A 23647-nucleotide genomic window follows, 5' to 3' on the forward strand; every position below is an offset into this window, starting at 1 on the left:
ATGGACCAACAGAATCGATCATCACTGACTGAATTCATTCTGATGGGGGTCACAAAGCAGGCTGAACTTCAGGCTCCCCTTTTTGGGGTCTTCCTCATCATCTACACAATCACAGTGGTGGGAAATCTGGGCATGATCATCTTACCTCAAGTGGATTCCCGGCTACACACACCTATGTACTTTTTTATCAAACACTTGGCTTTCATTGATCTTGGTAATTCTACTGTCATTTGTCCCAAGATGCTGGTGAACTTTGTTGTGGATCAAAATACTATTTCCTATTATGCATGTGCCACACAATTGGCTTTCTTCCTTATGTTCATCATCAGTGAATTTTTTATCTTGTCGGCCATGGCCTATGATCGCTACTTGGCTATCTGCAACCCTCTGCTGTACAATGTTATCATGTCCCAGAGACTTTGTTATATGCTGGTAGGCATTCCATATCTCTACAGTACCTTTCAGGCACTCATGTTTACTATTAAGATTTTTACACTGACTTTTTGCGGCTCTAATATCATCAGTCATTTCTACTGTGATGACATTCCCTTGTTACTTATGCTCTGCTCAAATGCACAAGAAATAGAATTGTTGATCGTACTATTTTCAGCATTTAATTTGATCTCTTCCCTCTTGGTCATCCTAATGTCCTACATACTGACCCTGATAGCAGTATTTCAAATGTGTTCTGCAGAGAGCAGGAAAAAAGCTTTCTCCACATGCGGTTCTCATCTGATGGTGGTGGTTGTGTTCTATGGGTCTCTACTATTTGTGTATATGCAGCCCAACTCCACTCACTCCTTTGGTACAGATAAAACGGCCTCTGTGTTTTATACTTAGTGATTCCCATGCTTCACCCCTTGATCTACAGCTTAAGGAACAAAGAAGTGAAAAATGCCTTCCGAAGGGTCTTAAAGAATAAGTGCAAACTTAGTATCTAATATCCAATAATCCAATAAGAATTATTATTTTAACAAACTATGATTGAGGTATATGTCACTTGATGACATTTCTAAAAAAAAATATAATACCATTCTTCTTGGCTCCAGAGCAAAGGTTCATTAAAATGCACAGAGAAATAGATTGTTTTCCTTGTCCAGTTAATTTTCATACTTTAAATCTCAGTGGAATCTCACTGTTCCCCACATTCCTTGCTGTTGATTCAATGTCTCCTTTAATGATTCCACAGAACCCCGAATAGATCCCAAAGGAAGCTCTCATCAAACTCTACTTAGTAAACGATGTGTTTGTTTCTGCCAAGCTTTTTGTTTGTTTTCTACGAAGGTGTCCTTTCAATCATTTTGCACTGTATTTCCTGAATATAAACAACTGTGTGTAGACAGAGTGAGTCTCTTACATACAGCAGACATTTGGATCATAATTTTTTTAAAAAATCATTCTACTCATCTCAACCTTTGGGGAATTTAATCTATTTTCATTTAAAGTAATTACATTACAAGATTTTCTTGAGTTTGTGACTGAAACTAATTTGGGCATGCCTTACAGTGAAAGACCACAAGTCTGTTAAAATAATGATCACGGAATTGTGAGGTAAACAATCCCAGAGATCACACAGAACAAGAAGACATCAGTGTTCCAAACAGCCAGAGAGTGAAATCCTTGTTCCATATCTGGGCATCCAGTTGAGATCTCAGAGGTATTATGAAAATTACTTTGGACTCAGTTAGAAAACAAGACTCAAAAGGAGCTAGTTGATTCTTGTTTAAAACATTTAACATTCTTTTAGGAAGACAACAGAAAATTGCAGCACTCATTATTCTGTATTTCTTCACAGTATTTAGAATCTAGTCACAAATACTAGACAAATGTGAAAGGCAGGAACGTGTGACCCCCAACCAGATCCTGAAATGTCAGTGAAGATATAATTAACAGGCAAGGACTTTAAAACATATTATAAATATGTTACAAATACTGACTCATTTAATAAAAACACTAAACTTAGGAACAAAATATTTATTGAATGAACACAATAGCATATTGTGTACTGAAAAAGAAATGATAGCTATACTTAAACACATCACAATAATGGTACTCAAAGAGAAAAGCTAAAATTCTGAATAAACACCACGGAAATAGTTTCAGTGATCTGTAGAACAATAGCAACCTAAATACTGTATATTTAAGTGTAGGAAAGTGGAAAGAAAAGATTATATATGATTGGAAAACCAATGAGAGAAATATTGGCCAGAATTTTTTCCAAACTTTATAAAAGATAATCCTAAGATATAAAGAGCTAAAATAATTCTAAGCAGGATAAACAGAAAGGAAATTACACCAAGGCATGCCATGTCAAGTTTCTGAAAACTGAAGATAAAAGCATTAATGACATAGAAATGAGAGATATAAATGAAGATGAACACATAAATAAAAGAGTTATCACTGATCTTTTTGCAGAAACAATATGTCATAAAACATTGTTTTGTGTCAACCTACAATTATATATCCATCAAAAAATTCTTGATTAATGAATGCTATGTTATCAAATATTGCATAATCTTTTTCTTCAAAGTCATTTTTCACTTACTCATATACTGTGTGCATATGCAACATACCTAATATGTGCATTAAATTGTGTAACTGAGATGCTGACAAAAGTATATTTATGTTTTCCAATGTTTAGTGATACTGCATAGTTTGTTCAATTAGACCAGGGAATGAAATACTTTTGCCTTTTCCTAATGAGACATTTGGAGAATAACTAACAGATATCCAAGGCACTCTCCCTAAGGTAATTATGTTCAATGTTTTCTTTTTTTTTTAATCTTTGAATGAGATCAAAATTTTAACAAAATGAGTCTCAAAGGGATAGAAAAACACTTAAAAACATTCTGCAATAGACAATGAGGATTAAAACAGAAAGTCAATGCAAATTCTCCAGTAGGGTAAGTAGAAAACACTGGCCTGCAAATTTCTCAGGGCATACAGATTAAACCCAGTTCATCACCAAAGATCTTGAAGGCATTATGCTCTGCAAAACTGTTTCTTCCCTTTCAGTATACTTTTCTGATCAACAAGATTAATGATGTATGGGACAGACCTTTTGTATGGACTCTGATGCAATGCATTTAGACTATCTTAGTTTTCCAAATGAACTTAAAGTTCTACCATCTATTTTAACAAGGATCTTTTTCTATCCTTGCTTACCGGGTGCCTCCCCTTCTCCATTTTTCATTGCCTGTGTACTCAGGATGACCATGATAGAACAGAAGAATGCCATGTTTGTGAGAATATCTCCTGAAGAAAGTTAATTTTATTTGAATCCTAATTCTGCCAGTTATTGTCTGGGTGATCTTGCTTAAGTTATTTTATTCTTGACATGTAAATGGATTATGCTCATATAGTTGACCCTTGAACAACATGTTTTGGACTATATGGGTCCACTTCTATGCAGATTTTTTTTTTTTTTTAAATTTTCTCAGCATCTACACCACTATGTTTACCAGTGATGGTTGGCCAAATCTATAGATAGAGAACCTCCAGTGGATAAGGAAGGTGGTCTGTGGGACTGTAGCATCTGTAGATTTTGCTATCTTCAGTGGATGCTGGAACCAGTTCCCCACAAGTACCAGGAATGACTGTGCTATTTATTTTCTAGAGTTGTTGTATGGATCGTGTGACTTAATACATGCAAAGTCCCTGGCAAATTATCAGTTCCCTATCAGTGCTTGGTATTCATTTGCATTCTTCTTTCCAGTGGATCTATTTACATGGATCTCCATAAATAACAAGATTCATAAATAATCAGAATGATCAAGCCCTTTTTTTTCAGAAGAGGGATGTGTGATTGGAAGACCTTTAAAGATGATTCAATTGTCAGAAACAATCAATAAGGCAAATGAGGATTAAGATATTAACAGCAAAATTTGAAAATTAAAACATTATAGCATTGGATTTTATATTGGATAAACAAACTGAGGTTATAGTAAGTGAAAAACATTGAAATTTATGTTTAATTGTCAGGTTTTCTACTCACCACATAATTCATCAGTCTACCAACAGAGAGTCTTATTATTATGCCTTGCAACTTTGAACAGATAAGACTATTGTCAATAATATAAGGTTTATGTTTGAGTGTAGATGTTTGTTTTAAAAGTTATCTGAACATTTTAAAAAAGTTCAAATATAATAGATCTTTTGATAAATTTTAAAAGACCATGTAAAAACAAGTAGGTCATAGAGACTATCAAAGCAATCATTTCAAAATTGCCGGGCCAGCCGGAAGATTTCAGCGAGCAACACGACGCGTTCCTTTAGGCTAAGAAAAAAGGAGACAGAACAGATGGGGTCGAGAGGATCGCTGCAGTCAACGATGATTCTTTATTTCTCAGGGTTACATATATACTAAACCAAGAAGAGAGGCATCCCAAAGAAAATTCTTCCCCATGTACATCATCTTTAAGATAACAATCACCAGAGCTCTCTCCTGGCGCCAAAGGCATCCTACTTATCTTAAGGGCAGTCGTGCAAAGCCATCTATCTGCACCTTGTGTGCATTCAAGGCTCACTAATGGTCTGTTAGGAGTTAACTTGGATAGTAAATTTCAGAGGGGTGGCGGGACAGAGAGCTATGTCTGCGAACAGACCCTCGACAATCAATCAAGGCAGCTCCCAGAGTCAGCTCTTTCAAGCCGCTCCCCGCAGCTCCCCCTCTTTTATTTAATAAAATGGCACGCCTGATTCTTTTGGCGTAAATAATTACTGTGTAGGACAGCCTTGATGTCCCACAGCTCTTTGACAAATTTCTTTATGATACAAGGAGTAATGCACACAAAAAGCGCTAATACCAGAAGCATGGCCACGACCCCTGAAAAAAGATGCCAAAGTGAGGTTATCGAAGGAAAATTGGAAAACAAAGTGTTAACAAACTCTTCAGCATTTTCTGCCAAATCCATACTAGTCCGAGGAGCATTTTCTATATCAAGAATTTCCTGATGAAGTTGTAATAGATCTAAGGAAATGTTTTCATTACGCCAAATACCATCTAAATGTGATTTCACTCTGTCCCAAGGAGTTTCAGTATCATTATAAATTTTTGGTGTAACACAAATCCAACGATAGTTAGCATGACATCTAATTTTTGTTCTTAGCTTTAACCCTTGCACTTCTTCTCCCAAAAATCTTACTGCATCATAAAGCGCATTTAGTCTATCCTCTAATTTTCTATCTATATCTTCTTGAATCCCTAAAGCTTTGGAAGTGTTTTTTGCCAAATCATCTACAATGCTAGCAGTATGCACAGATTGAGCTAAAGATACAGAAGCAGTAACAGCAGAAGCAATTAAAGTTATAAGCGTTACTACTCCTAGAATTATTAATCCTATCCCCCTTCGTGGCCTAGCAAGGGCTGTGCGCACTCTTTCCCATAGTTCAAGCCCAGACTCTTCATACCAGGGCTCAGTAAGATTTACAGGCAACATAACAAAGGGTGGTTGTTTAACTATTAAGACTCCAGAATTATTTCTTATTCCTCGAATGCAATTGGTTAGGGTACAATTAAAACAATGAATATAATATTGACTATTATTCTTAGTAAGATTTACAGAACCAGCAATAATCATAAATGGATAAGGCACACAAGCCCGAGGATATCTCCAGGTTGCATTCCAAAAAAGTCCACCTTTAACCTTTTCTCCAGTCTGCATGAAGGATCCGCTTGTTTCAAAAGCGGCCAGCAACTTCCAGACCTCAGTTTGATAAACAAGGGTGCCGCCAAGATTCCAAATTCTCGCTGCAAACTGTCTGTTACTTTCCTTTCCGGGGTTTCTCTCTGAGTCTGGCGACCAGTCCCACAGTGAGTGCGTGTCATTAGTAATAGAATATACAGTAGCAGTCTCATCTCTACAAAGTTTCCATGGCACCGCTATATGTGTCCCTTTATGCCCCAGGCCACAGAATGGGATATCCTGGGGTCCCGTCCCGCTGCGTCTCTGTGCATGCCCTGTGAGCTTGGTCACACCAGGAATATCCACACTCCAGCCAGTGCTGTAATCAGAATATCCAACATCTGTAACAGTGAGACAACCTGAAACATTATGATTTCGGAAAAAACACATTGGTAATTGTGAAGAGGATCCCGTATAAGAAATACTGGCATTCTGTGGAAAAATATGCTTATCAGAAAACCCCCCCAAAAGTATTGTGTCATTCACATACACAGGAACAGAACTCATTTCCCATCCAACGGGCTGTAAAAGAGGGGGATCAGGAACATACGCCCAGAAGATACTGGCTTCCATGGAACTTATCTGGTTTAAAAGAAGTAATAATGAAATTAATATACTAGTAGGAGAGGCAGGGGAAGGGTTGGAAGCATTCTCACACGCCATCTGTAACAGTGCCTGTATCTGCTGAGTTGTCGGCAGCAGGACCGTCTCCTGGATTGTGAGCTGTCTCATTCGCTCCTCCAGTGCTCTCCTCTGCCGTGCGTACCAACCTTTCTGGGAGCCAGCGCGGCGCTTCGGCATTCTGCGGGAAAACACAAACATGACCTCTCCCCCATATTAGAACTGGATCCGGCCCATGCCATCTGCCTTCTAGCGGGTCTTTCCACCTGACTAATGGCCGTGCCTTTTTATTATCATAGTGCCAAAAACGTTGAGCTGCTGATTTTCCATTTTTATCAAGGCTCAGAAAATTTAAAACAAACAAAGCATGACTAAGAAGATTGTTAGGCGTAATAGCATACAAACTCCCCCTTTTTAATTTTTTCAGTTGGTGCTGAAGGGTTTGATGTGCCCGCTCAACAATTCCTTGGCCCTGTGGATTATATGGGATTCCAGTCTTGTGTACGATGCGCAGCTGGGCACAAAAGGTTTGAAAATTGTGGCCAACATATCCAGGGCCATTGTCTGTTTTGATGCATTTAGGTAGGCCCATAGCAGAAAAACTCCGTAAGCAATGCTGCTGCAACAAACTTCTGGCACAAGGTGGGGCTATTGGCCATACCCTGTGGCAAAACTTTCTAATGATACCTGCGCATTGGTTGGGAAAAATTAACAGATGGAACACTAAAAGCAAATCGAGGGCAATCTTGAGGTGCTAAAGGAATAGTATAAAAGCAGTCTTTTAAATCTAAGATTATTATGTGGGCATTTCTAGGAATAGCCATGGGAGAAGGCAATCCTGGTTGTAATGCTCCCATGACTTCCATAGTTTCATTAACCTTTCGCAGATCCTGCAAAAGCCTCCATTTCCCAGATTTTTTCTTAATAACAAAAATGGGCTAATTCCAAGGTGAATTAGACTGTTCAATATGTCCCAATTCTAACTGTTCCTGCACCAGTTGTTGGGCAGCGTCAATTTTCTCTTTGGAAAGGGGCCACTGATCAACCCACACAGGCTCCTCAGACTTCCAAGTAATAGGATCTGCGTGAATTACAGGAGGATCAGAGGTCCCTTCTAAAAATACCCAAGTCCACTTCTTTTTGGTAACCTTTTTGTCTGAACAGGCGCAACAGTTCCCTGATTATTTCTTCCAAGTCCCGAGGTGGGAAGAAGCCCTTGATCTAAAAGCTGATTGCTAACCTGATCACTGGGGCTGTATAAATATACTCCCATATGAGTCATAACATCTCGTCCCCACAAATTTACAGGGAGGTTTGGGAGGACATAAGGTCTAATGTCTCCTTCGTGACCCTCATGGTCAGTCCAATGTAACAGCTCTGTACTTTGTTCAGGGTTATTAGTTTGACCAATTCCTTGCAATGTTGATATAGCTATCTGTTTAGGCCATTCTCGGGGCCAGTGTCTCTCAGCAATAACAGAAACATCAGCTCCTGTGTCCAGAATGCCTGTAAAGAACTTTCCATTTATTCTTAATGTGAACTCAGGACGATTATTAGTTATTGCCTGGACCCAGTAGGCGTCAGAGGATCCAAAGGCACCTTCCCCTCTCCTGGAAGCCAATGCTTTTCCTGTTTGCACTGCAGGGACCAATATCAATTGAGCTATACGCTGTCCACTAGCTATGGTGGTAATGCATTGTGGGGAATGGGCCATAATTTTGATTTCTCCTGTATAATCAGCATCAATTACTCCAGGAGCTATGAGCAGTCCTTTTATGGTGGAGCTACTACGTCCGAGCAAAAGTCCAACGGTTCCATCAGGCAAAGGGCCGTATACCCCAGTGGGCAGAGCCTGCATTCCCATTTCGGGAGTCAGTACTGTGTAGGAGGAGGAACAGAGGTCCAAGCCTGCGCTCCCTGAGGTGGCTCTGAACAAGTCTGTAACTCGCCTTCTACCATCTGATTTCCCTGCATTGCCCCATAACATTGTTTCGGGGCCAGGGGCTGGCCCCTCACCCAGTTTCCCGACTGCGAGGGAAGTGGGTTGCCCTGGACATCAATTTTAGATTTACAATCTTTTGCCCAATGTCTTCCTTTTTTACACCTAGGGCATAAATTAGGAGTTTTAATATTCCCTGAATTGGCTCGTTGGGGGCAAAAGGCAGCACGATGTCCAGGCTGGCCACAAACAAAACAGCCAGCATTTCCCCTACTAGGTAATCCTCGTTTATTTTTCATTTGCTGTTGATATAATACTTCTTTTATACTTTTACCTTGTAAAGCTGCAGCCAGGGTAATACCCTGCATATAGGAAGGTCCGATATCAGCACATATACGAATGTAATCTGATAGACCTCCCTTTTTTCTGTACGGTCTAAGTGCAGCCTGACAGGCAGAATTTGCATTTTCATAGGCTAATTGTTTAGTAAGCACTATTCCAGCCTGCTCATCAGCTATAATCTTACCTACTGCTTCAAGAAGACGAGCCACAAAATCTTGATATGGTTCATCAGGCCCCTGACGAATTTTTGAAAGATCCTCAGTCTTATTACTAGAGCAAGGGAGCTTTTTCCAAGCCTGCTGAGCAGCATTAGAAATTTGAGCATATGCTCCAGGCAAATAGTTCAATTGAGCATTGGTATTCTGGTAGGCCCCTTCCCCTACCAACATTTCATATGTAGTATTGATCCCTTGTCGCTGGTTTAGTTCAGCTATATGGCCACATTGTTCTGTAAATTCTGATTTCCATAATAAATAGTCCCCTCCTGATAAGCAAGCTCTTGCAATTTGTTTCCAATCACTAGGTGGCAAATTTTGACCTCCTAGACTCTCTATCATGGTCTGGGTAAAAGGAGCCGTAGGTCCATATTGACCACAGGCAATTTTTAATTCCTTTAGTTGTTTGAAAGGTAAAGCTTCATAATACCTTTGGTTTTCATGCTCGAATACCGGGAAAGTAGCGGAGAATCCCTGAACAGTTTCTCCAGCTCTTTGGGCCTGTTGCATAGCCTTTTGCAAGGGGGACAAACTGTGTGATTCACGAGTTATATTCAACAAATTTTCAGGTTTGGAAATAGGTGGAGGATCTAATCCAGTAATAGTTGAGGGTGCATAAGCAGGAGGCGCAGTAGAGATTGCACCAGCGCCTTCATCCCTACCTTCCCTTTTTATTTCTTCCTTTATTGTTATTAATAATTTCTGCATGAGTGCCTCCAGACCCTTTGTCGGAGGGGCAGCTGCTGCCTGCACATTCGAATTGTCAGTTACAAGTAATTCCCAATGATCATCCTTATGGTAAGCAGCTGCCTGTTCCTCTAAACTTTCCTCATCCTCTGGAGTCAGCGTTCCCTCATTTTCCTTCAAAGGTTTTGCAGATTCTAATTCAAAGTTTGTGGGTCCTTTCCCTTTAGGAGTAGCATAAACTTTAGGAGTAGCATAAATTGGTTCTTCGGGTGGGAGCATGTGTTTTAATTTACTCCCTTCCTCATGTTCAAAATCAAGGCAGTCTCTTATTAAAGACCATAATGAAAATGTTTCCACAGGAACCTTATTAGGTCCGTGGAGAGTATAATATGTTTGAATCTGTTTCCCTATCTTTTTCCATATCTCTAAACTCATAGTCCCTTCCTGTGGAAACCAGGGACATACTTCCTCAACAAAACTAAGAAAAGTCTGCAATTTCATTTTAGTAACCTGCATTCCCCGATCCTTCAACATTATCTGTAACATATGCACAAACATATGACGACTATTATCTTGTCCCATGGTTTATACTCTCGACAATATTCCTTCCTGCCCCTCAATATACAAATACACACACTCTTACTTACCTTAATAGTTTCAACGGGCAGCGGCCGCAAGGAACTTTCGTCGAGCTCCACGCTGTTGGGCGCCACTTGCCGGGCCAGCCGGAAGATTTCAGCGAGCAACACGACGCGTTCCTTTAGGCTAAGAAAAAAGGAGACAGAACAGATGGGGTCGAGAGGATCGCTGCAGTCAACGATGATTCTTTATTTCTCAGGGTTACATATATACTAAACCAAGAAGAGAGGCATCCCAAAGAAAATTCTTCCCCATGTACATCATCTTTAAGATAACAATCACCAGAGCTCTCTCCTGGCGCCAAAGGCATCCTACTTATCTTAAGGGCAGTCGTGCAAAGCCATCTATCTGCACCTTGTGTGCATTCAAGGCTCACTAATGGTCTGTTAGGAGTTAACTTGGATAGTAAATTTCAGAGGGGTGGCGGGACAGAGAGCTATGTCTGCGAACAGACCCTCGACAATCAATCAAGGCAGCTCCCAGAGTCAGCTCTTTCAAGCCGCTCCCCGCACAAAATGTCTTGTCTCTTTAAAGCAAAATTTCCCAAAGTTTCAATGAATGTGTTTTGTGTTGATCTCAGCCTGTTGACAGTGATTCTATCAACCAGGACTGCCTGTGGGCACTCAAGTGGGCCCTATTATTTGTGTTGAGCTGCACAGACATTTCCCTGGTCAGAGCTAGTGCTGTGGCTGGACCAGCACTTGTGACTCTTTTATGATTGCAAGATGCATCTCAGTATCAGGTAACTTTGAAAATCAAGTCTTGTTACTCACATTCTGGAGGGTACATGACACACCCAAGGCCACACAGAGAGGTTGAGGGGAGGAAGAGATAAAGAATGAGCGTAAGGGAGGACAGCATGGTTCTGCCTTTATTGTGATCAAGGGCGGGGAGCTTACAGTAAATTATTCTTGGTTAATTTAAAACATAAGAGCAGGAATTATTAAATTCAGAAAGGGAGAAGTAGGGTCAATCAAGCTTGCAGTTACTTATATCATTCAGGGCTTTCTCAAAGGGGAATTTCATGGATAGGACAGCCCAGCTACTTATATAATTGTTTAGGTAGAAATATGTTTATTTGAGACGTGTATCTTTGAAATCTATTGTCTCAGCAATGAAAAGGTTAATATCAGAACTTACATAACAATTTAAAAAGCTGATCATTATGCACTTACATTACAATGTGAATATAGGTAGGTGTGGTCTTGACCTGATGGGAAGATGAATCTGTATTTATAATTTTAGACAAAGAAAATGACTCACATATCATGTATTAAATTCTCCTAGATGATAGCATTGCAAATACAAAGTATTGATTTTATACCCAGGTAGCCAAGATGGACCCCATGGAGAAACACAATCACACTGCCAAGCACAAGGTGACTGAATTTGTTCTCACGGGGATCACAGACAGTCCTGAGCTTCAGGCGCCTCTCTTTGGAATCTTCCTGGTCATCTACTTGGTCACAGTGACAGGCAATCTGGGCATGATTATCCTGACCCATTTGGACTCCAAGCTACACACTCCTATGTACTTTTTCCTTAGACATTTGTCAATTACTGATCTTGGTTACGCCACTGTTATTGGCCCAAAAATGATGGTCAACTTTGTGGTGCACAAAAATACGATATCCTACAATTGGTGTGCTACCCAACTGGCGTTCTTTGAGATTTTTATTATCACTGAACTCTTCATTCTATCAGCAATGGCCTATGACCGCTATGTAGCCATCTGCAAACCTCTTCTCTACGTGGTCATCATGGCGCAGAAAGTGCGTTGGGGGCTGGTGCTGCCTCCCTACCTCTACAGCATCTTCGTGGCACTACTTCTCACCATTAAGTTATTTAAATTGTCCTTCTGTGGCTCTAATGTCATCAGTTATTTTTACTGTGACTCTGTCCCTCTGATATCTCTGCTCTGCTCTGACACACATGAGTTAGAACTGATCATCTTGATCTTTTCAGGCTGCAATTTGCTCTGTTCCCTCTTGATTGTTCTTGTGTCCTACATGTTCATTCTTGTGGCCATTCTCAGAATGAACTCAATTAAGGGGAGGTACAAAGCCCTCTCTACCTGCAGCTCCCATCTGACGGTGGTGGTCATGTTCTATGGAACGTTACTGTTCATGTACCTGCAGCCCGAGTCTGGCCATACTTTTGCTGTTGATAAGATGGCCTCTGTGTTTTACACTCTGGTGATCCCCATGCTCCATCCGCTGATCTATGGCCTAAGGAACAAAGAAGTGAAAGATGCTCTGAGGAGAACTTTTACTAATCGATGCAAAATTCCCAACTAATATCTTAATACAAGTTGAAAATGGAGGCCCAAAATCATTGTATAATGCTCTGTCAGTCCAATGAAAGCATCAAAAATAAAAATGTTTACCATATTGTTTCATCTTTTCCAGGATAAAATGCTTCCTTTCATATATCCCGTACTCTTCTCCACTTCACTTGAATAAACATGGTAGTCAGATGATTAAGTCTCAAGTGATTTTCAAGATCATATTGGAATCTATGTTATCTAGAAATAAGGAAAATCATACCAAATTTTTGGTCAAATTCAGACTTGAAGAGGTTAAAAAAGTATTTATTAGTAAAAATGGAGTACAATGGACCAAAAATTAGTGATATATATGTTCAAGCAGGCATTGTACTAAAGGTAAAGAATACTAAACTGTGAATAATGTGCAGATTAGACAAGAGGAAAGAAAGTGAATAAGCTTATGATTATAACAGAACGAGTTATTTCAAGAACATATGCAATATAGAAAATAAAGTGTGCCTCTCAGAATTAAATCAGTCAGATTGAGTTAATATTTTCTATCTCAAGGATACAGTGTGGATTTTGGAAGATATTTAAATTAAAAACTATGAGAAGACTACTGGCTAACTCTGAGTCTCCCCCGACAGAGTCACACACTATAGTTAGTTTTGGTTTATGTTGGCCTCCTGATAAAAGTTTATTTAGGATTAGCAGAGTCAAGAAAACTGAGTTATTTGGTCATATTCTTGTTGTTGCTGTTTCTCAGTCACTAAGTTGTGTCTGACTCTTTGACACTCCAGGGGCTGCAACACACCATACCTCCCTATCCCTCACCATCTGCCAGAGTTTGCCCAAGTTCATGTCCATTGAGTCAGTAATGCTATCCTACCCTCACATCCTCTGCTACCCTCTCCTCTTTTTGCCCTCAATCGTTCCCAGCATCAGGGTCTTTTCCATTGAGTCTGCTCTTCACATCAGGTGGCCAAAGTATTGGAGCTTCAGCCTCAGCATCAGCCCTTCCACTGAATATTCAGGGTTGATTTCCTTTAGGATGGACTGGTTTGATCTCCTTGCAGACCAAGGGACACGCAAAAGTCTTTTCCAGTATCGCAATCTGAAAGAATCAATTCTTTGGCGCTCAGCTTTCTTTATGGTCCAACTCTCACATCCATACATGACTACTGGAAAAACCACAGCTTGACTATATGAACCTTTGTCAGTAAAGTGCCATCTTTGCTTTTTAACACACTATCTAGGTTTGTCATAGCTTTTCTTCCAAGGAGCAAACATCTTTTAATTTCATGGCTGAAGTCACTGTCTGCAGTGATTTTGGAGCCCAAGAAGAGAAAATCTGTCACTGTTTCTACTTATTCTTCTAGTTGCCATGAAATGATGGGACTGGATGCCATGATCTTTGCTTTTGGAATGTTGAGTTTTAAACCAGCTTTTTCACTCTCCTTTTTCACCCTCATCAAGAGACTTTTTAGTTCTTTGCTTTCTGCCATTAGAGTGGTATCATCCGCTTATTATCTGAGGTTGTTGATATGTCTCCCAGCAATCTTGATTCCAGCTTGTAACATCCAGCTTGGCATTTCACGTGATGTGCTCTGCATATAAGGTAAATAAAGAGGATGGTAATATGCAGCCTTGTTGTACTTCTTCCCCAACATTGATCCAATCAGTTGTTCCATGTAAGGTTCTAACTGTTGCTTGTTAAATTCCATACAGGTTTCTAAGGAGACTGGTCAGGTGGTCTGGCACTATCATCTCTTTAAAAATTTTCCACATTTTGTTGTGATCCACATAGGCAAAGGCTTTCAGTTAATCAATGAAGCAGAAATAGATGTGTTTTTTTTTTTTTTTCCTGGAATTTCCCTTGGCAATTTGATCTTTTGTTTCTCTGCCTTTTCTAAACCCAGCTTATAATCTGAATGTTCTTGATTCAAGTACTGCTGAAGCCTAGCTTGAAGGATTGTGTGTATACAGTCATTTACTAAAGTGACATAAATATTTTGAAAATTCATAGCAATGATAACCTATGTTAGAGATGACTGATACACTCTCAGTTAACTGACCTTTCATCATGTATATTTTGCTTTCTTCATCAGCTTGTATACATAGATCCAGTATTTTGCATGAACTGTGCTAACAAAATGCTTCATCTTTTGTACTTACTCAGGGCTTCTCTGGTAGCTCATGATAGAGAATCTGCCTGCAATGTGGGAGAACTGGGTTCAATCCCTGGGTGGGGAAAATCCCCTGGAGAAGGGAATGGCTATCCACTCCAGTATTCCTGCCTGGAGATTTCCATGGACAGAGGAGTCTGGTGGGCTACAGTCCATGGGTTTGCAAAGAGTCAGACATGACTGAGCGACTAACACACAACAAATGAACAGATTCCTTACACATTAGAGCTACCCTAGTTGTTTGAGCAGACAATTTTTAAAAGGTTATAAACACTACCCCAGTTATTTTGATTCATTCTAGCATTCAAAGTGAGAATTTGGGGGAATTAAATCAAAATGTGAACCAGAGTCTCTTATCTTAGACCCATGTATTTTATTTGTTTGTCCTTTCTTTAATGTACTGTTATTTACTTTATTAAGAAAGTGTTACCACAAGAGGAAAAAAAAAAAAAAAGATCCCTGTGAGATGATGGATATGTTAACTAGGTGATTATGATAATATTTCACCTTTATACATGTATATCAGAATATCATTTTTGCACACTGGAAATATATACAAATTTTATTAATTTTAACATTATAAAGATAGAAAAAAATTAACTTTTTAAAATAAATCCATGAAATAAAATATTAAAAAAATTAAATTAAAAAGCACATGATTGCATCCTCTAAGAACATTAATTTTACTTGCTACAGTACCTTTGGACCCTGTCTGCAAGTATATTTATTGTCATGAATAAATTTTATTTTCTAGAGCAACACTCTATATTGTACTGTAGACATTTTTGGTCACATATTTTCCCCAAATTATATCATTTCCTTTACTTTTCATAATCCATAAGTGAAACTAAATAATATTAAAAGCATCTTTAGTTTCATCCACATAGGAAAGCCTTAAAAAAACCTTGATACATCATATTCCCAACAATTTACTTTCCTTGTAATTTTAGAATGCATCACATTATCCTTCTTAGTTAATAAAGTTTCTTTTAAATTTACTTTCCTTTTAATTTGAGAATGCATCACATTATCCTTCTTAGTTAATAAAAGTTTCTTTTAAAATTTTTATTTAAAATTAATATAGTAATGCATGGCAATTAATAAAGTGATACATGGTACAATACTATTATGATGATATTAAGTTAATACCTTGAATTGAGTTCAGCAGGACAGATTTCAAGAAGCAAGATTTCTACAGCAAGACCCTTAGAATAATTATGTTTGTCAGATTGTGACACTTTATCACAGCATGCAGCTGTGGAGTATACATTGATCTCTTTTTGTTTGGATATTCTTCAACTGATGGACCTAGTTTGCAGATTTTTATTTCTTTGCCACTATAAAAAGTGCTGTAATAAATAGCTTTGTACTTATAACATGATACACTGTTGCTTTTTGTTTATAAAATAGATGCATAAGGGTTCTTCCACATTCTAACTGTGTCATTGGTAAATTACCCATTTGTATAATAATTTAAAATAAAAAATAAAATAAAATAAAAAGTACTAATAAAAAGTACTATGCTTTGTGACAGAATGTGGACCAATTCCCTGTAAAGAGACATTGAGGAACATTTGAGGATGGTGGAAATTGTCTTTTGGGAGCAGTAGTAGCAAGTCATCATTTTTCAAGGTCAGACATACATACTTCACATTTTTTTATATTCTATCGTGCCTAAAATATACCCTATTAATGTCTTTAAAATGCAATATGACCTTTTCAAAACTATTTTTACTTTTTTTAGACACTTTTCTAGAATTTTTGTATAATCCATATAGACAAAGATTTAAAGGATATATAAAAGTATATTAAATATTTATCTATAACTCATTGCATAAACTTTCAAACTGTATACATAGTTTGCAGTATTTCTCTATACTGATAATACTCTCATGACAATATTAACTTAATACCTTGAATTGACTTTATCAGAACAGACTTCAAGAAGCAAGGTTTCTACAGCAAGACCCACAGAGTAATTATGTTTTTCAGATTGAGACACTGTCATTATTGGGCCAGGCAGAACCTCTTTTCTTTATTTATTTTTTCTTCCAAGTTGTTCTGGGCAGAACTGTGTCCCACTAAAATGTGTATGTTGAAGGCTCAATCCACAGTATCTCAGAATCTAAGTGTATTCAGAGATAGGCTTTTTAAAGAAGTAGTTAGTTAAAACAAGTTATTAAAGTGAGCCCTAATCCAATATCATAGTTGTCCTTATAAGAAGAGGCTAAAACGCATAGAGAGACATCAGACACTTCGATGTACCCAAACCGAGTGACAATCACATGAAGCTACAGCAAGAAGGGGACCATCTATATGCAAGCCAAGGAGAGAGGCCCCAGAAGAAATCAGATCTGCTAACCTCCTACTCGTAGACTTTATTTATTAATTTTATTTTAAGATTTTTTGATATGTGTGCTTATTTGCTCAGTTGTGTCTGACTCTTTGTGACCCTTTGGACTGTAGCCCTCCAGGCTCCTCTGTTCGTGGGATGTTTTAGGCGAGAATTCTGGAATGGATTGCCCGTTTTCCTCCTCCAGGAATATTCTGACCCAGAGATTGAACTCGTACTTCCTGTATTGGCAAGAGATTCGTTGCCTACTGAGCCATCAGGGAAGCCATTTTTTATATGAACTGCTTTTAAAGTCTTCATTGAATCCATTACAACATTGCTTCCATTTTATGTTTTGCTTTTTTTGGCCCATAGGCATGTGGGATCTTAACTCCTTGACCATGGATAAAACCCACACCTCCTGTGTGTGAAGTCTTAACCAGTGGACCTCTAGGGAAGTCCCTTGATCATGGGCTTTTAGACTCCAGAACTGAGAACACATATTTCTTTTATTTAAAGAAACCTGTTTTTGGTATTTTTGTTATAGCTGCTTAAGCAAATGAATACATTTTTCATCTTTATTTATTTACCCCATGAGGTGGGCTTCCCAGTGGCTCAACTGTAAAGAGTCTGCCTTTAATACAGGAGACACAAGTTTGATCCCTGGATCAGGAAGTTCCCCTGGAGAAGGAAAGGGAAACCCACTCCAGTATTCTTTCTTGGGAAATCCCATGGACAGAGGATCCTGGCAGGTTACAGTCTATAGGGTCACAAAAGATTTGGACATGACTTAGTAACTAGACAACAATAAAACCTTACTAGATAACCATCCCAATGTATTTAGTGTGAATCTTTTCTTGTGTTCTTACAAAATATACATGACTGTTCCGTGTGCATGTATCTATACTTTATATAAATCACATTTTGTCATTTACGCCAACTTCCAGCTTTAAATTTAAGGCCTAAAGGGGAAAATAATATGACACACACACACAAAAGAAGTGTTGTTGCAAAGAGAACTTAAGCCCCAAAGCTGATAACTTCTCCTGGGCATTTTTCTTTCTACATGATTCTCTTAGTTTTTAAATGCATGAAAATATATGGCTAAAGTATTTAGTGTTTAAAACAATTGTGTGATAGGAAATTTATAGACTAAATAAAGGCTTTAGTTTCAAATATTGTATTTGATCCTTGCCTAGAATTTATCGTCTACATTTTTTCACTGGAAATACAATTATAAAGAAAGGATTAAAATAATATTTTTAGTATAGAATATTTTTTGGAGGAGATAGCCTCACTTTTAATATCCAATTTATCCTATTCTTGAAATAATGACTGTGCTAAATTGCATTCTTTGTAGTAAAAGTAAGAAGCAAACAGAAATAGTGTCATATGAAAACAAAATGTGTAGATGGAGTTTGTTTTTATTTCATTGTTAGTCCATTGATTTCTAGCTCTTTGGTCTGCATTTTTGCGGTAATGAGTCGCTGAATACAACGAAGTTACTTTGATAGGTACACGTTAATCAGACGTCATGGAGTTGAACTCATATCAATAATATAGGTCATACTGCCACCAAGAAAAAAAAAAGAAGAAGACTTAAGAATGTCTGGTTGAACTCCTCGGGGGAGATCTTATGAAAGAGCAAATCCCAAATGGCATCTTCCCAAAGGATGCAAAAGACAAATTGTGGATATCAGAATCACCTGTGTTTTAGTTAGGTTCTCGAAGGTTCATAGAGCGCCACCAACTCTCACCGACACAGTCACGTAGACATTCTCACTGAGAGGCTGAAACAGATGCGCCTTAGAGGTGGGTAGAAAATATTTATCTTATTTTGGTATAATGGCCTTCAAAAGATTGAAATCTACACCTTAAAGTGCATGACTTCACTTTCATTTTGGAAGGCATCAGACATTACGTATGGTCAAATAATACAATACTAAGTAAAGCTTATTTCTAAGATTTATAACATTTTTGGAGAAAATAGGTTATTAAAAATGATCTAGCTGTTTATATTTCAAACTTATAACTGGTAACATTAGATATTGTATACTTATACCACCATTGAAAAATGGATTTTTGCTCACTGAGATTATATCATAGTTTTGTTTCTGCAATATTAAGTAAAATGAAAAATTCATCTTTCACACACATACACAAAAAAACGTGAAGGAAAACTGAGTACAGAATCACCCAAACTTTAAATGATGATTCTTTTTTGAGAATACAGTGATATACCACCAATTTTCTCAAGAAAATTTCCATTAACTCTGGCAATATATTCAATACAGTAGAGGTGAATATATATATATATATATATATATATATATATTCCAATGCTATAATAATATATATTTAGATAAATCATCTATGTACAATAAAATTAATCTGACACCATTTTACTCAAGAAGTTTTCAGAAAGAAGACTTCAGTTTGAAGAGACAGTGCATAAACAGGATCAAAACATTAAGAACTTCAGACCCCTAAATTTCTGGTTTGATAGGACAAGGCTTTCTGTAACATTCTCAAGGAGAAAACGAAACCCAGGAAGAAAGAGAATGTTCATTTACTGGGATGCCTTTAGTTCAAGTAACCAAAAATAAAATATCTGAAATAAATTTACTTAAAAAAAAAAGCCTTATAATTTTATAAGATAAATTTCTAAGTACATGGAGAAAATTACTACATATATATGTATATGTGTGTGTGTGTGTATATATATATATATATATATATATATATATATATATATATATATATATATATATAATTACTCCTCCTTAGTCATAAACATTGTTGCTAATTTAAAGATAATTTCCCTCTCTTTTAGCCTTCCTATTACTAATTAGTGCTCATAAGAAGACTGAAAATGCCTAGAGTATGATCAGGAATGACATTTTTCAATACCACAAGTTCAAGTTTTATAGCCTTATTTGAGGTAGCATTCATTTGCAGTTTCTGGTAGCATGGGGTAACTACTGCAAATGATGAGCAATCTTTTTTTCAGATAATAAGGTACCTCTCACCAATCTATGTATTTGAAGAATCAATATGAATATGGATACAAAAGGCCAGAGATCCTAATAAAATCCAAATTTCCTACTTTGGCACATTATCTTCTGCCAGAAATACTGTAACACTGCTTAACTTATTCTTAAAATTTTACTCCTCCCTTCCAATTTCTACCCCTTCCAACCATACAATTTCTATCCTTTCCAATTATATAATTCATTACCTTTATAGCAGCAAGAATAATCTTTTTTTTTTTAATTTAAATCTGACCTTATTATTCACCTACATTAAAACCTATCAGTTTTACAATTTACTAGAAAAAAATTCTAATATTATTGTGAATTAAATTATCTGATTTTATGGATTTTATTTTCAGATTTTCAATGTATCCTGATATAAGGTAGTAAGATAAGAAAAATAATATGAACCTGATTGTGGAATGTATTGAAAATGAAGCTAAAGATACTTCAATTATTCTAAAAAGCAAAGCTTAGAATGCATGAATTAATAAATCAAAAGGTTGTGATCCTGCCATTTGCCTACCAGCTAATCTGAGAATCATGGCACAGTGACCATTAAGGATAACAGTCAATGACTGTGTTAATGACCCAGGGAAGTCTAGACTTAAGAAAGAAAAAGGGGGTGCTTAGGATGGCAAAGTATTACAGAAATTGCCAAATACTTCAATGTGGAACCTTGAATAAGAAAATTAGAGGATGAATAGAATGTTTGTGATCTAAAATAGTTGTTTTTTGAAATGTAATTTTACAATTTAAGATAAAGTATATAGCTAGTGAAGCATTAGACTTCAGCAGAAATACAGGAGCTGATATAACTTGGAAGTTTTTGTTTGGGTTGATAGTTCATATGTTTGCCAAGGGAGACAATGGAAAGACTGACAATTGCAGACAAAACATTAAAAATTGTAAACATGGAGAAAACAAGACAAAAAAAAAAAAAGGCATGGTGGGGACAGGGGGAACACAGAAGCAATATTTTGTAGCTCAGTGTCTGAGGGCAAAAAAAAGCTAGAATATCAAAATAGTGGGTTGTCCTCAGTGTAAAAGGATGGAGGTTGATTAAGGAACATATTAGAAATTTTTCTTAGAACCTTTAACAAATAATTTTGAAATAAATGAAAAAATATAGTATACCTATCAAGGTTGATATTTTCTTAAGTACCTGTAAGACTAATCACATCAAATGTGTCCCAGACTTAAATATTAATACACCTGAATGTTTTATAAATGTCTCATAAGTACCTAAAACTTAATATGTTCAAAATATCACTTTGATCACTTCATTTTAAATCATATCTTTTAATATTTGAAAAATGTCATGGGCAATGACCTAACTGTGAAAAGATCACAAAAGTCTTTCCTGTTCCTTCAGTTCAGTTCAGTTCAGTCACTAAGTCATATCCGACTCTTTGTGACCCCATGGACTGCAGCTTGTCAGGCCTCCCTGTCCATCACCAACTCCCGGAGTTTACTCAAACTCATGTCCATTGAGTCAGTGATACCATCCAATGATCTCATCCTCTGCTGTCCCCTACTCCTCCTGCCTTCAATCTTTCCCAGCATCAGGGTCTTTTCCAATGAGTCAATTCTTCCCATCAGGTGGCCAAAATATTGGCGCTTCAGTTTCAGCACTAGTCCTTCCAATTCAGGACTGATTTCCTTTAGGATGGACTGGTTGGATCTCCTTACAGTCCAAGGAACTCACAAGAGTCTTCTCCAACACCACAGTTCAAAAACATCAATTCTTTGGCACTCAGCTTTCTTTATAGTCCAACTCTCACATCCATACATGACTACTGGAAAAACCGTAGCCTTGACTTTTGTTGGACCTTTGTTGGCAAAGTAATGTCCCTGCTTTTTAATATGCTGTCTAGGTCAGTCATAACTTTCCTTCCAAGGAGTAACCATTGTTCAGTTTCATGGCTGCTGTCACCATCTGCAGTGATTTTGTAACTCAAAAAAATAAAGTCAACCACTGTTTCCACTGTTTCCCCATCTATTTGCCATGAAGTGATGGGACCAGATGCCATGATCTTCTCTGAATGTTGAGCTTTAAGCCAACTTTTTCACTCTTCTCCTTCACTTTCATCAAGAGGCTTTTTAGTTCTTCTTCACTTTCTGCCATTAGGGTGTTGTCATCTGCATATCTGAGGCCATTGATATTTCTCCTGGCAATCTTGGTTCCAGCTTTATCCAGCTCAGCGTTTCTCATGATGTACTCTGCACATAAGTTAAATAAGCAGGGTGACAATATACAGCCTTGACGTACTCCTTTTCCTATTTGGAATCAGTCTGTTGTTCCATGTCCGGTTCTAACTGTTGCTTTCTGACCTGCATACAGATTTCTCAAGAGGCAGGTCAGGTGGTCTGGTATTCGGATTTCTTGAAGAATTTTCCACAGTTTATTGTGATTCACACAGTAAAAGGCTTTGGCACAGGCAATAAAGCAGAAGTAAATATTTTTCTGGAACTCTCTTGTTTTTTCGATGAGCCAGGGGATTTAAGCAATTTGATCTCTGGTTTCTGTCTTTACTAAAACTGGCTTGAACATCTGGAAGCTCACAGTTCAGGTACTGTTGAACTTTTCAGCTGCAGCACTGGAGCAGCAGTTGCATAGCATGGAGCAGCTGTGAGGACATACCCCACATCCAAGGTCAGAGAAACTCCAGCAAGATGGTAGAAGGGGCAAATTCACGTTTAGAATTGAACCCCATTACCTCCAGAGACACTCAGAGGGCTCAAACAAACCTTGTGTGCACAAGGACCCAGAGACCCCACAGAGACTGACAGAACTGTGTTTGAGTATCTCCTGCGGAGGTCCAGGTCAGCAGTGGTCTGCCGTGGGGGCAGGGGCTCTGGGTGCAGCAGACTTGGGTATGGCACAAGCCCTCTTGGAAGAGGTCACCAGTAACCCTATCAGAAAGCTGCCAGAACTTACACAGGGCTGGGAAAAGGATTCTTGGAGGCACAAACAGAACCTTGTGCACAAGGACCCAGGAGAAAGGAGCAGTGACCCCACAAGAGACTGACCCAGACTTGCCCGTGAGTGTCCAGGAGTCTCCAGCAGAGGCGTGGGCCGGCGGTGGCCGGCTGCAGGGTTGGGGACACTGAGCGTAGCAGTGTGTGCATGGGGCCTTTTGAAGGAGGTCGCCATTATCTTCTTTACCTCCACCACAGTTTGGCTCCGGATAAATAGCAGTGAGGGAACACAGCTCTACCCACCAACAGAAAATTGGATTAAAGATTTGCTGAGCACGGCCCCGCCCATCAGAACAAGACCCAGTTTACCCCTCAGTCATTCTCTCCCATCAGGAAGCTTCCATAAGCTTCTTATCCTTCCCATCAGAGGGCAGACAGGCTCAAAACCACAATCACAGAAAACTAACCAATCTAATAACACACATAACAGCCTTGCCTAACTCAATGAAAATATGAGCCATGCCCTGTAGGGCCACCCAAGACGGATGGGTCATGGTGGAGAGTTCTGACAAAATGTGGTCCACTGGAGAAGGGAATGGCAGACTGCTTCAGAATTCTTGCCTTGAGAACCCCATGAACAGTATGAAAAGGCAAAAATATGGGACATTGAAAGATGAACTCCCCAAGTTGGTAGGTGCCCAATATACTACTGGGGATCAGTGGAGAGATAACTCTAGAAAGAGTGAAAAGATGGAGCCAAAGCAAAAACAATATCCAATTGT

The 23647-nt window shown here is 38.2% G+C and overlaps 5 protein-coding genes across 5 annotated transcripts; 2 read left to right on the forward strand and 3 right to left on the reverse strand.

Moving 5' to 3' along the window:
* On the forward strand, positions 1 to 840 carry LOC122700078 (olfactory receptor 8K5-like). Its single transcript, XM_043912673.1, has one exon. The coding sequence runs from the start codon at positions 1 to 3 to the stop codon at positions 838 to 840; it is 840 nt and encodes a 279-aa protein (XP_043768608.1).
* Positions 841 to 4673: 3833 nt separating this feature from the next.
* Positions 4674 to 6485, reverse strand: LOC122702797 (endogenous retrovirus group K member 19 Env polyprotein-like). Its single transcript, XM_043916632.1, has one exon. The coding sequence runs from the start codon at positions 6483 to 6485 to the stop codon at positions 4674 to 4676; it is 1812 nt and encodes a 603-aa protein (XP_043772567.1).
* Positions 6486 to 8101: 1616 nt separating this feature from the next.
* On the reverse strand, positions 8102 to 10070 carry LOC122699793 (endogenous retrovirus group K member 10 Gag polyprotein-like). The gene has a single exon (XM_043912187.1). The coding sequence runs from the start codon at positions 10068 to 10070 to the stop codon at positions 8178 to 8180; it is 1893 nt and encodes a 630-aa protein (XP_043768122.1). The 3' UTR covers positions 8102 to 8177.
* On the reverse strand, positions 8178 to 10916 carry LOC122702808 (endogenous retrovirus group K member 10 Gag polyprotein-like). The gene is made up of 3 exons (XM_043916641.1): positions 10901 to 10916; positions 10136 to 10200; positions 8178 to 10025 (listed from the first exon to the last, which is right to left on the reverse strand). Exons 1-3 carry the CDS (start codon positions 10914 to 10916, stop codon positions 8178 to 8180), a joined length of 1929 nt encoding a protein of 642 aa, XP_043772576.1.
* A 548-nt stretch (positions 10917 to 11464) lies between these two features.
* On the forward strand, positions 11465 to 12424 carry LOC122702816 (olfactory receptor 8K1-like). The gene has a single exon (XM_043916654.1). The coding sequence runs from the start codon at positions 11465 to 11467 to the stop codon at positions 12422 to 12424; it is 960 nt and encodes a 319-aa protein (XP_043772589.1).
* Positions 12425 to 23647: the final 11223 nt, after the last annotated feature.

This window comes from Cervus elaphus, chromosome 1 (genome assembly GCF_910594005.1).
Source record: "Cervus elaphus chromosome 1, mCerEla1.1, whole genome shotgun sequence".
Taxonomy (NCBI): domain Eukaryota; kingdom Metazoa; phylum Chordata; class Mammalia; order Artiodactyla; family Cervidae; genus Cervus; species Cervus elaphus.